This window comes from Syngnathus floridae, chromosome 5, assembly GCF_059516105.1.
Source record: "Syngnathus floridae isolate MCC-2025c chromosome 5, RoL_Sflo_1.0, whole genome shotgun sequence".
Classification (NCBI taxonomy): domain Eukaryota; kingdom Metazoa; phylum Chordata; class Actinopteri; order Syngnathiformes; family Syngnathidae; genus Syngnathus; species Syngnathus floridae.
This window is the reverse complement of record NC_142417.1, coordinates 6,172,211-6,186,501: the sequence shown is the minus strand read 5'-3', so window position 1 is coordinate 6,186,501 and position 14,291 is coordinate 6,172,211. Positions and strand designations below refer to the sequence as shown.

The following is a 14,291-nucleotide window of genomic DNA, read 5'->3' as shown; positions in this document are numbered from 1 at the left end:
CGAGTACGACCCCCCGCTGCGCGTTATGTTTAAAGAGGAGCAATTTCCAAAAGCCTTTTATCATACAATCGTGTACATAGACAAACACATGTCGGGGGGGGCGGCCTCCGTGAATGCGCTTGATCAAATGATGAGCGGCTCGCTGTTTGACTCTGAGGCTATTTGCCAGAGCTGCTGCTGCTACAACGGCAACGCGTTTAAGAGTCACGCGCTAAGATATTCAAACAGCGCTGATGTGCTGCACATTATTGCCACTGCCAAGTCACCTGAATGATTTAAAGCTCCGCTGTCATACGAACAGCGGGAAGCTGTACACAATGTGGGTAGGAGAGAGTCAAAAAGCGACTTTCCACAAGGTGATGACAGGAGCGCAAGGAGAGATGATGAAAGATGAGATTAGAGCACAACAGGCAAAAAATGGCCTTTAAGTAGATATACGCTTTGCATTTAAATCCCTCAATAAGCTTTCTGTAAGCAGGGACAATCCCACTGAGATAAAGAGGAGGATGCTGGCGTGGACAGCGGCCTCCAAGGTGGACCCAAAACAAGGCAACAATCGACGGTAAATGACAGGTCAATGGTCAGAGGCAGCAGGAGGAAATGGCATCAGCGGGAATTATGAATAAACAGTGGGGGATAATCACCCAATACAAGTGTTGACCTTGTGAGGGATTAGCAACAGTATTATCTCACAAATTTCTACACATGCAGAAAAATCAAGCCGAGGGTGACCTTCTGCTAAGTTTGTAGGCTGGGCTTTAACATAAAAACCAAACAACTTTAAAGTAACATATTTAGGACAGTAAACTGATAATCTAATAGTTTACTTTGATATAGTACCGTATTTTCCGCACTATAAGGAGCACCTAAAAACCTCCAATTTTCTCAAAAGCCTTATAATCAATCCGGTGCGCCTTATATATGGACAAAGTTTTAAAATGGGCCATTCATTGAAGGTGCGCCTCATAATACGGTGCGCTTTATAGTGCGGAAAATACGGTAAGCTATATATACTTGGGCTGGGATTCTTTCAGGTAACAGTGGACAAACTTTGCAACTAGTGCGTCATATGATGGCAGACAGACAAAAAAGTAACTTTCTCTCCAAAGGATTCAGTAAAACATTATCAGAGGTAAATATAGAACAGGCAACGGGGTGCTTTAACTATTAAACACTCCTAAATGTGGCCACCAACACACATCAACGCTCTCGTAACCTGGAGGACAGCTCCATTCGCACCTGCGAGAAAGGAGGAGGCGAGAGACGAGAGAGTGAGATGGCGAGGTAAGAAGACGCTAGGAAACAAAAAGGAGATCACCACAGAAAGACGACAAAACCGCAACGTCATTACGACACTTTTACACCTGCCTGGAGGCGAAGCGAGCATGCGAGGTCGCAGGAGCTAATCAGGGGATGGGGACCAAAAAAAAAACCACTAACAAAAACACAACCTCTACTTCACTTCCCTAACAAAAGCAAAAAAATAAAAAACCTTATGAGAAACAATAACAGGGACACTTTGTGTTATTGAGTCCCACGGGCAGATTTTTACAGCTCAGCATTATTAGGAGCTGACAGGAAGTGAGTGAGTGAGCCAGAAGACAGCGTGGGGAGAACAAATTGAGCTGCTATATCATGCAAGCCCTGGCCAACGCACGTGGGGGCCCATGGTTAGGAAGGCCCTTCACTGCCACAAACATTACGGCCATTGTTTACATCACATGCATGGAGACACTCATGCGTAGGATTGAACGGAACAGTGCTAAACGGTAAAATGGTAACAGCTTTGGCAAGCCTGGAACCCACACGGCCCATCGTCATCCCCCTCCCTCCCCTCCATGAGGCAAACAGATATAGCTGCGAAAGCTTAAGGTGGAGTGAGAAGCGAGGAGGACAATATATGGAAACTAATTCAATTTCCATCTCTTCGCACCGCTCGCCCATGCGCAAATAGCTGCACATTGATGTAAGGAAATGGGAAATATATAAACCCAGCCTATGGAAGCGGACTTATTATACCCTTGAGCAGGGGTCATGTCGCTAAATGTTTTTTACCTTGCGGTTATTCAAACTCCAGCTTTCTAGGGTTCCCGAGCACCGGCATCCTCACGGGTCAGCCACTCGATGCCTTAATAAACTTTGCATTTGGACAAACAGGAGGTTCTGATTAATGGTCATTCGGTTTTCCAATAGAGTTGCAGAAACTTAAGCCAAAGGCAAACTTTTTTTTTATATCCAAGATTATAAAAAAAAATCTATGTCAAAGTCTCGAGCATCTTAAATTATGCATAAATTATTTCCTGCATATAAGCTATACAAAAAAAAAATTCCAGTCCGTCTCTATAGATACTAAAGGTCATTAAAATTGATGGAGCCACCAAAACATTAGTGAGAAGCCAAGAAAGTTCTTTTTTTTTTTTTTAAATCCAGAACACACGCAATTACACACGCAACCACCCCTGCAGCAGTGATACAGACACAGATTGTCTATTGACCCGCTCCCCTTAGAAGACAGCATAAATCTGCGGCGCCGCTCGCCCACATTTTAATCGACTGCTTTTGAGAGTTACATTATTTACCAACTGAAAGCCCGCACGAAAGCAGGGCAAACAAGCCATTATGCTATCCGAGTTTACATCGCAAGATGTTTCACGGCACTTTCATTGCACGCCGGCGAACAACTGCATTGTAAACAAATGAGACAGAAGGAAAACAACGGTGAAACTTGACAGGACGTAAAAGCTCAGAGAGACGGCCGCAGTGTTTTAAGCACACCGTTGAGGAAATACTGTAAGCATCACGTCCTTAAATCAGCATTTTCATTACGCGTCCTCACATACTCGATGATAACCGCATGCCAAACAAAAACAAAAAAATACCTGCAGAAAACATTGAATCTAAAATGCTACATTTACATTAACAATGTATTTAAATTAAAGCATGGCAGTAAATCAGCGCTTTTGTTTTCTCATCAACTTCTCAGGCCATCCAAGCAAGGAAGACAAAACACGAAAATACCCAGGTATTGACTTTTTGTGTCGTTCAATCAATCAAACAATACATTAGCTTAGCCTCGAGCCATAATAAGTAACACACATACTGTATGACACATGCATACAGAGCAATATTTCATTCTTGAGCTTTCCTGACCAAAGAGGCGTGGCTAAGAATGTCATCTATCATTGTTCGGGCCATTTAGAAGAAACCGCCTCTGATGAAAGCGCGTGATGAAAGACGGAGAGGGAGACAAAGCGTGATCATCAATACAAAAAAACAAAACAGATCCACTGTAAATTTCATCTGAAGTGGTAATTTGGTTCTTAGACTGCATATTGGAGAGATGCAAGTGAATATATCAAAATGCTTTACAGTAAAAACTGGGAAGGGCATTCTCAACTCACACAAGGGGGTTGCGGACCCATTTTGGGTTTGTCACAGACAGGTGGTAATTACAAGGAGCCCTGATTTCTGACAGAAGCAACATATGTGGATTTGCGGTCATAACCAGCGTGCAAAAATCTAGTTGACACAGCAATTAAGAAGATGTAGTCATGCGGCCCAAGATGGCAGGTTAGTCCGAGACGGCGCCGTTTTCCAATTCACGGACAAATGTGGGTTACGTCCGTCGCCGCAGGTTCAGAACCTCGATCGAAAACAAACCCGAGAACCAGCTTTGGAAACGAACCTTATTTTGACAGGCATTTTTGAGGTGGCATGTAACTATTAAGAGGTTCAATCAAAAATACAAAACATAGCAATTTGACAAATATAATGTATGGTAACTCACTTTTATACAAGACCTTATAGATTGAAAGGTCAATCCTACAATTAGAAAGTCTCCAGATGGTGGTCGCGTCACTGTGTCAATACGAGAAATGAAAAAGGATTTATAAGGGACTTTGTGTTACAGCTCTCTGCGAGCGCAATGTAATTATTCCCACTTTTCCAAGAGCCTTGCAGGTTTCTTTTCTCTCATTCATGGCTTCTCCCACAGGTGCTTCACTCCATCTTGCATTCGCACAGATGTACATGAGAGGCCGCGACTGACAAGCTAAGAGGTTGTCGGCAGCCATGCGGGTGAAAAGGAATTACCATATGTAAAGAACAGAGGTGGCGAGGTCGCTCTTTTTGTACCCCCCCCTCGCATAAAGCAGGTGGGCAACTGTGGATAAGATGAGTGCGCTGAGACGAATACATAGCGCACACACGTGGATGCGCATGAATGCTAGTCATACAAACAATTGAGTGTAATACTGTAGTGGTTCCAGATGACACAGCGGGTCTCGGCTTGTGCCGGGGTCTCACTTGCTGAGGTATGATTAGCGCTGAAAGAGAGAGCGGCCCAGCAGGTTTCCTCATCAGGATCGGCTTTCGAACTGATGATGTGGTGCTTTTATTTCAAATGCAAATTAAGGTGTGTGTGGAAAATAATAACAATAGGCAAGATAAGTGAAGAAATAAAAACTTAAAAGGCATACAATAACCTATTTATATATACACATTATTATTACACAATCAAAAGACAAAGGTTGACCAATGTTTTGAACCCTACAAATAAAAGCTTATTTTTTCTTAGTATCCAAATGATTGTCTGGTTCTGCAACTCTTTCTAACATTTTAACTCAAAGTAGAATAAAGGCAAATTCTAGTTGATTATTATTTTTCCTGTGATGTCACAATTGCATGGTCACTTGTTGCTAGGCAGCTCTCATTAGGGCTCAATAATAACTGCCCCAGGGAGTGATGAGAAAATATGTCTGTCACACGCACTTGACTGTTTTCTACAAAGTAAAAGCTGGCACAGAGAGAAACGGGAAATCATCACGATAAAGTGCTCAGAACTAAAAGACCACATGCATGACTGAAGGAAAAACTTGCCGATGGGAGTCGAGTGTGTATTCAAATGATTCCAGAAAATATGAGCCCAAAAACACATGCGGAAACTTGAGTAGCACTCTTTTTTTTTGACAACGACAAAGAAATTAGAGGTTGGATTTCAGTAGAAGTCAATCCTAGAATGCACGTGTTTAACAAGGCTGCCCAGATTGCAACATAAAGTCACGTTCATGCTAATTGGTTTGCATGTTTTTGACGAATGGGAGCCAGCATGGAAGAAGGCTGTTTTCATGCCACTAATAGGGCTTTCAGCAAGATCATTACCTCCCAAAAAGGCTCTGTCTTGACTTTTCCATTTATTCCTTGCAAAATAATCGCTAAGAACCATCTGCAGCCGGGCTAAGATTACATGTTTCGTAGCTTTCTGCTGGCGTCATCTAACAATGTCTCCACGTTTCCCTCCAGCCTGCGATCAACTGACACAGGAAGTCGACGCTTGGAAAAGGCTACAAAGCAAATGTAAGAAGCTTGCGGACATCTCAAATGCACTCAGAGAGGCCATTAATAAAAATAATTAGCACAGGAGATGAGCTGGGGGAAAAAAAAGTAGGGAGCAGCAAACAAGCAGGGAGCAGCTTGGCAGATGTAAAATCTCATTTCTGTTATTCAATTTATCAGCGACTGAAGCAGGAAACCCACCAATCATTTTCGCAGCGCCTACAGCAGCAAGCTTTGCGACTGTGGATGGACATGCAAAAAAACAACAAGGCCACGCTTGCTAGGGCCAAAGGGGTCATTAGCCAAGGAAGAAGATCAGATATCACCAATTCATCTTGTTCGAAAGGATTAGAGATGGAGAGCGAAAAGGAAAAGGGCGGCTGGCTGAGCAAGCTGCTGCAGCTTCAATGTACTTTAAGGATGTGGGAGTCATTCGTCAACCCACACAGGACGCACGCCCACGCTGTTGGAGGTTCAGGTTCAGGGAGGCCAAGGTGATTATTGCCACGGTAACTCACGCGAGTCACCGTGTTGTCGAGTAATCAGACGGGTCGCCACCCTGTGGCTACATGGAGGACACAACAAGCAACACCCGGAAGATGATATTCCTACTATTGCTGCACACCATCCCCCCGTGTCGCCTTGCTATCGTGTATCGCAGGAAGGCCCCTCACTGCTCAGTCATGACAAAGCAAGCGCTATAAAGTCATGCTGGATGTGTTTAGTCATGGTTTGAATTAAAACAGAAAGTGCGACACAGAAGGAGCTTACGAATGGACAACAATTCCCACATACACGTTCCCACGGACGCACTCCAACATCTGGTTCAAAGTCTTCCCAGATAAGTAGAAGCTGTTATCGCTGCAAAAGATACGCATCAACTCCATATTTTTCTTCTATTTTCAGTTCCAGACAGTAGTAAAGTTGTGTCTATAAATATCAGCAAAGTTGTGTGTTTGTTTTAGTTAGAAAGGAAACTAGAATGAACAAAGCCAAGCGTCACTATGCTAACCAGACATGATTATGATAAAATTTTGAAATTAATTTATGCCACTGAAATAACGGTGGGGATATTAACAAATTTTACATATCTGAGAAACTAGACCCTTTATTTAGCTGTTTGCTACTATGGGAATGCAAAATGCTGAGTGAAAGGAGGAGGGGGGGATATAAATATGACCCCCCGAAAAAAAAATTGTTCAAGGACAAACAAATTTGCATTGATTCCAGTTCCCACAATACCAAACTGCTAATGTACTTCATGAAAAAGGTGCCTCAGCGATGCCGATTTCCAAAACTGCACTTAAAAGTTTCATGCTGCAACTGCAGTGGGAAGCAAGTAGGAGGGGACCACAGAGGAGATCCGACACCATCCTGCATAAAACTTTTCAATCATAATTTTACTGTTTGCGAGCCTCACGTGGGCCAAGCTGTAAAAGTAAAAATGAACCCCGGATCGCGCGGTGTCGGCGGGTAATAACGGTTACGATAATGATGTCGGAGGCCGGCGGCAGCAAAGGGATGGCGAGGGAAAGTAGCCTACCGTGGTCTGTGATTTTACAGGAGACCAGATAGAGCTCCTTCAGGCTCCTCCCCTCCTTGGCGATGATTTCCACGCACCTAAAGCAAAGCACAAAAAGAATATTTAAAGCATCTGCAACCAGGCCATCCGCTACCCCCAGTTATGTGCTTGGAGAGGGGGTGTGAGGGTGCATGGGATTCTTCGGCAGTCGAGGTTAAAAAGAACATCTGGGGGTCACATCACTATACATATTCCGCCATTCATTATTTAACACCTGATCTGATTAAATCAATGCGATGGAACAACTGGACTGGACGTGCACGTGTCGGCAAGTGAGTGCACGCATGCACGTGCACGCACACACACATACTTGTTCACTTCAAAGAGGGCGATCTGCATTCAGCACACTGGCGAGCCCACAGGAGCAGTGTGTGTGTGCGCGTGTGTGTGTGTGTGTGTGTGCGTCTGTGTAAAGGTAAAATGAAAGTATACACTAGGGAGGGCCAAGGGGAAGATCAGAGTGTGTGTATCAAGCAATTCTCTTTAAATGTCTCTAATGAGAAGTGTGTGTGCTACAACGGGATTTTGATCAACACGTTTGACCTATTAACCTTCAGCAGAAAATGTTTTGATCGTTATGCTGGTGTTCTCTCATAAATATGTATGAGCCGAAGAGGGAAAACACACCGCTCACACATTCAAATTAACATAGACGCCCAAGAAGACAAAAAAGAAAGGCCTTTTCCATGTGAGAAGGGAAAAATACAGTCGAGGTATTTGTCTATTCAAAGATGATTCAATGCTTTTGGGTGACAATCTATTTTTTTTTCTTTGACCTCTGGATGGGTTGTTGTTGCAGTCTTGGAGTAATTTTGGTTGGCTGCCCCCTCCTGGGTAGTTTCACCCCTGTTCCCAATTTTCTCTCATTTGTGAATAATGGCCATGTTTCCCAAAGCCTTGGAAATGGATTTATAATTTTTTCCAGATTGATGGACTTCACTCACTTTGTTTCTCATTTGCTCCTGAATTATTATTTTTTTTGTCTTGTGACTTGGTGTGTTTGTTTTTGAGATCTTTATTTTGTCTGACAGGGACTGTTTAAGCGATATTTTGAGTCAACAAATTGTGAAATAATCAAGCCCGTGTGTGTCCATTAATGCTCTAATGCTAATGAAGTAGTTGTGTCCTTATCTTAGAATCAAGTGTCCTCCTGTATTTTATTATTTACTAATTCTTCGTTTTGGGCTACTTACACGTGAGGCAAAACAGTGATTAAAAAAAGACGTATTCAAGTGTTGTCAAAAATCATTCACTGCAGCAATCGAGAGGCAAATAATGGCGACTTGATGATAAATGCTAAGTGGCAGTTTGTTTTGTGCCAGCTGATTATCATCATTGCTACAGTAACAAATTGTGACTTTGGTCATATTTACTAAACTGAATAGTAATGCAGTAATGTATTAGTCAATAACGTAAAAAAAAAAAGTTGGACGCTTTGACTGACAACTTTGCTTAGCTGGAAATGCATCGTGTATGTTCCAAGACTACTCATCTTCATCTTGCCAAAGGGCAAGCAAAAATGTGCATGCTTACAATAGTTTCTAGTGAACTAAAATCAACTGGGAATCTAATAAAGAAACATTTCCTTTTGAAAGATGGGATTCTTAAGGCTGGGCTTGTAAGCGCAGCCCTTCCATGTGTGACATATTGCATTGTGGAATCAGGGAGAGACAGATGTGTGAGTAAAGTTCAAATGTGTAGCATATTTCTAAAATTCTTATTTTCAGAGCAAAGCCAAAGCTGTTCAAATGTGCACTGGCCTATCTGCTTTAGTTCACTGGGCTGCATCTTTATATTTCCCTTTTTCTATTACATTCCAGTTGCCGAGGTCCAGGGAGGCTTTTCAATGTTATCAGGCCATGCTTTCTATTCTGTCTTCCCATTTTGTCCTGTTTATGTTTGTCCCTTTTTTTTTCTGATACGGCTTTCTTTTGTACAGTCACTGATTTATTCACATTTGGTTAAAAATAAAAAGGCTTTCTTTTGTACAGTCACTGATTTATTCACATTTGGTTTAAAAAAAAAAAAAAACTTATTTTGCTGCTTTTAGACATTGGCTGGCGACACTGTATTTAAGCATCCGTATAAATCGTCTTTTTAAATTTAAGATTTTGTATGGCCATGGTCTTTAAAGGCAGAAAAATACCTGACAAGCCCGACCCACCAATGTACGATAACAGGCCCACGTTCGAGATTCAATCGAGCCAGCTGAGCCGAAATACCGAACCGCGTGTCTCGGGGGCAGCTGCATTGGAGCTACTAATGAATAAATGCGCCAGAGAGAGGCCGCCAACAAAGGGATGAGAAGAAAGGAGAGATTTAGGAATGCAGCGACGGTGGCCGAGCCACAGTTGCATCCAGTGGGAGCTTGTTACTCTGTGCTCCCGGGGTCCCGAGGGTCACTGCAAAAGCAATTAGATCAGACATCAGTGACTGAGGAGTGGGAGCCGGAGAAGATGGAAAGACAGCACAGCGGGAAAGAGCGCAAGTTGGAATTTCCATTCGGTGGCTAAAGGGAACAACAGTAAGAGAGCAACGGGAGAGGAAGAGGAGAAAAAAAATAGCATTAAAAAGGTGAGAGTGAGCACGAATGAAATGGAGGAAGGATAAATTGAGGAGAAAGCGGCGGTCAGGAGTCGGCAGGTCAAGCCACATGAAAGAGCCGAGACATGCAACGAATGCTCGCCCACCCATTCCCACCGATGTCAGCTGATATGAATTAGTGATCCGCTGGCTTTCAATAATGGACAAAGGTTGGGATTACCAATGTAGCAATACTGACGCCAATCTTAGTATAGGTGCTGATATTCTATGTCGTCAATCGGATCACTAAATATGCTGTGATACTAAAACGCAGATACTTTATCAGTTTGGGTGCAGTTTGGATTAAAAGTGAATTGGGAAAACAAGAATTTTGGTGGTGTATAAAACAATAAAGATGTCATTGACACGACATATGTTGTCAGCTCATTTTCACCTCGGTCTCATTTTGCGGACAAAAACGGCAATATCAGAGTTCCCATGACAACCTAAGGAACGTTCGAGTAATTGGTGCAGGCGGCAAGCGACAGAAGCAAGGTGGCGAGCCTCACCGGGGGGGTCACCGAGTGTCACCACGCTGTCGGCACAAATGGCTTGTGGGGCTCCATAAATGTCACTTGATCTTACTCTACATTTCCACACAAGCGGAAATTAAACACGGTTTAGTTCGCAGAAAAATATCGGCTTGGGAGGCACTTTGTCACTTGTGAAGTTATACATTTTATCTATTAGAATGTGATAAGTGCACCTTGATAAGTGGCCTTGCTGAATCTGTCGGTCAAATTCATCCACATGAGAAATAACTTCAACTTTACTTGAAGTAGAAATTTAAAGGCATTTGGAAGGTACAAATGCGTAAGGTAGTTCAAGGGAAATATATCTAGTAGCGATTGGGGATAGTTATTATAATCACAAAGTGGCTAACAAACCTAAGCAAAATTAGGATGTGAATGAGCTCCACGTCTGATTCTGATTGGGAGAACTCATTTTCTTTGTTTTAATTCCCTATTTACAACCGAACATCGTGTCGAAATTTATTTCCTTGGGATATTTCCCTCGGGTTCGGTTGGATTTCCGTTTTCATAACGATTCCAATGCCCTTGGAGATTTTCAGTGTTTCCAGTTTGTTGTTAGAGTGTATTTTGAGGATAAGGTTATGTTGATACGCGCATGGAGCCAGGTTATGAAATCATCACAAAGAACGCAGGCAAACAACAAGTGCAGCGTTTCTCTTAAGCAAGAACGCAAAAACGGCTCAGGGATAAAAGCATAATGACGATCGGGGAAGGTACACAAGCACGGCGCCCACCACCGCAAGGCCTCGTGTCTCATTGGGCCCTTCACACGACGGGCCAACAATTACACGGCCGTCTGGATGTACAAAAGAAGCAAGGGAATTGTAACGGGTAATTTTGAAGAGAAGAGAAGCATGACATGCAGAAAAGGGAAAGCGACTGAAGGTCCAGCGAGAGGTTGAAAACATAAAAACGGCAGCAAGAGAAGGAGGAGGAGGTGACGGACGAGGCTTCAGACTTCCGCGGCTGTCTTTGGACTTAATGAAATGGATGGGCGGAGCAGCCGAGAGCAAGGCTTTACATTTCTTAGGAAAATGCTCTCGCAAAATGATTCTCGTAGTAAATTTTCTTTATACCGGCTATAAATCCCAGACCGAGCGTAGGGAAGCAAGGTTCTGCTTCCTCAAGAGTTTCTCTCACGTTCGGGGTTTTGGACAAAAGAAACTTTTTTTCATTGCAGTCCAATAAACGGACGTGAAAAAAAAAAAGATTTAATATCTCAAAAGGGGGCAGTTCAAGGAGGAGAATTTTCAAACAGGAAAACAGCAGAAATCTTCAAATAAAGGCAGTACAGATATTAGTCAATAAGAAAATGTTCATTACATTACAAAACTATGAAAAATCTTTGTTGCTTTCATGTGCTTCAATTAAAACTGTATCGTAATTAATGTTTCCTGCCAATGCTGCAATGAAACCTCATTTTATTTTATGTTTTGCCTTTCATATAAATTGCAAAGTTAAAAATACAAAAACACCCCCACAGACGTCTATCTCATAGATTTAAAAAACAGGACCTCATTATTCCACTCACAATCACAGAGCGCTGTAAATTATTTATTATTGTCACAATATTACTAATCATTAAATCCAGAAGCCAATGTTGCAAGATACATATTTTATCGCTATTTGTTTGAGCCTTCCAATCGTCTAAATGGGGGTCTGCTGCAGCAATTAGGGTCTGGCTGATTTCCCAGGCCGCCCCGCTGTACCCACCACACAAATAAGAAAGAATCCCGTTCCTATTTTGTTCCGCAGCCGTTCATCATGTTTTAAACCAATTTTGCGAATTATGGCAGGGCAGCCCAGCAGGTTGTCATTGGTCAGCTCCAAAATGTGCCACAGGGGTCATAACGGCAACTATAAATGTCAGTCACTGCGGCTTTCCTGTTAACGCTGAGGTTTTCAACGTGGAAAAAAAAGAAAAAAAGCTGAATGGGCATTTTTGCAAGCCTTCGGAGCTAGTAACAGAATGGAAAGTCAAGTCTTATCATGTAAGTTTGGCTCGAAAATACTTGCTAAGCCTTAGGAGGGTGTAAAAGCTGGCTAATTCGACAAGACTTCAACTTCACCTCTTAACTCTCGGGAACGACTACATCGTGTCAAAAACAAGTGTCAGTGAAAAAGAGGCTGATTATCTTGATCAAAAAAAGACTTAGTGGGGTTAAGTGGCAGTTACCCACTTGAAGCTGACCCAAATGGACAGACAGCCTGTTGCCGTGCCAACTCACACGGGCCTGCGTGATGTCCATGCTCAAGAAGCTTTGAGGCAGCCTTGTGGGAATGACAGTAATAATATAACAGGGGGGGTGGGGGGTGGGGGGGGTGGTCTTAGGGTTAGGGGGTTGCTCAACTTCATATGACAGTTTTGCAAACAAGGAATTTGACTCCGGTACATATCGGCCTCTGTACAACATTTATGTTGACAATGTCTTTGTATTCAGAATTGGGGGAAATGTGTGCGGAGAGAGGAAAAAATAGTTCTTATTTTGTCAAAAACAAAGCACTTGAAAAATCACAACAGGGTCAATCGTTGAAATTCAGAAAAAAGTACGATGCAACAGCTGCCCGGACCATCGTGGAAAAAACGAGTTGATGTCACTATCAAATGTCTTTAGAATGAATTTTCCTTTTGACTTTTCCATCATATAATACAGGAATCGGATGTATAAGAGTAACAATTCACAATCCATATAGGTTCCATATTGTCTTATTTACAAGGTGAATTGATAACTTCCCTAATACAGACAGTCCCTTTCACAAAGTTCTGAAAATGTAGCATTTTAAATTACCCCCAGATTTCTCTGTCTACAATGTTCTTAAAATGAATTTTAGCTGTCTTTGCCAGTGGATTTGTTACATGTTGTAAATGACTCACTTTTCCCCAGGCATCCTTCCAACGTCACTAAAACTGTGGTTGTCAGGCCCGTCCTTCAATGAAAGCAATATAAGACGGAGCAAGGTCTTTTTGGCAGCAAAGACGCAGCACTAGCCAGGGTCCACCTGGACTCTTATACTAAAACACTAAATCATAAGAAATTTACAGATTCACTGTAAAATGAATCATGTGAATATATATGTGTGTGTGTTTTGTTTTTTTACAAATACCGCAATGTCACTTACATTTTAAAAAACGATTTACAGTGTCATTTTATGATTTTCAACCGGCACTAATTACAAAACACCTCAATTAATTAAGAGTAAATAACACAACCTTGCTCCAGGCCCTAAAGTAATCAGCTGGTAGAAGGTACAAAATGGAGAACTCCTCAGTCCCGTGACTTTGCAGGGACAGCTGATGTACGTCGTGGTGATGGCGTACGTAACTAACGGCGCGCTACACTTTGTCCGCTCAGCCATGGCTAATTGCTTTGCGGTTTGATTACTGCCATTCGTTTTAATGAGTGCTTACCAACACATACTGTCCTTCTCACTTTGGACAAGAAGATGCAAGAGCCACAATGTTTATGCTATGTTCGGAAAGTGAAACGTGTCATGCTTATGACTGGCAATGGGAGATGGTATAGCGCTTAGAATGAATCATTATCTCGTGTTTAAAGAATAAAAGCTCCTAATTGTTTTGTCTGTTGGATGGATGCGGCTTCATTAGGATTAGCAGCACGCACGCCAGGGTGGCAAAACCAGATCAATGGACTCCTACCGTTCCCATAATAAGAAGACTGGTCTGTCATCACAAGTGTGGTGAGCTATTAAAAGGACCTTGATTACCAGTTTTTTCTCGTTCCCCCCCAAAATACAAGGCTAAATACGTAGTTATATTTTATTTTGATGATCCTTACTCAATGCAATTTCCAATCACTCTATACCTTTAGGAATTTCTGACCTTCCAGGGAATTCTGAGTCATAGTCAGAACGACAATCATTTTCACGATCCAAGACAAGATTCCGCAGCCAAGCAAGTCAAGGTCAGAGATAAGTTTGTAACGCTGACAGTTTCACATTTGAGCAAAAGGAATTAGTTCCTTATGTCACAAATAGTAATTGACAATATAAAAAAGACTCCTAACCTCAGTAGGAAATCAGTGGATTGTTTAAAGGATATCAGAATTTTGAGTGAGCCAGGCCAACAGTACTTTCCTTGTCAACACTCAACAGGTTGCAATTTTAAACCAATCACTGTTACTCACTGAACCCCTTGAAGGGGAAAGTAAAACAGCCATCTAGATTTCAGGTTTTCTCCAAAACCTCCACAACTTGAATGTGTTTCATTTGAGAGCCAAATGACAGGCGTTGAATGACAC

At 42.3% G+C, this 14,291-nt stretch overlaps 1 protein-coding gene across 3 annotated transcripts in view; it reads right to left on the bottom strand.

The window, feature by feature from the left end:
• fbxl17 (F-box and leucine-rich repeat protein 17) overlaps positions 1–14,291 on the bottom strand; it is a 178,010-nt gene that overhangs the window by 72,700 nt on the left and 91,019 nt on the right. For all 3 annotated transcript variants that reach the window (XR_015858440.1, XM_088374927.1, XM_088374928.1), the window contains exon 9: positions 6,878–6,954. Coding sequence is in view for 2 of the 3 variants with exons in the window: in XM_088374927.1 (XP_088231053.1) it covers positions 6,878–6,954 (77 nt within the window). In the remaining variant the exon portion in view is untranslated. The remainder of the gene's footprint in view (positions 1–6,877; positions 6,955–14,291) is intronic.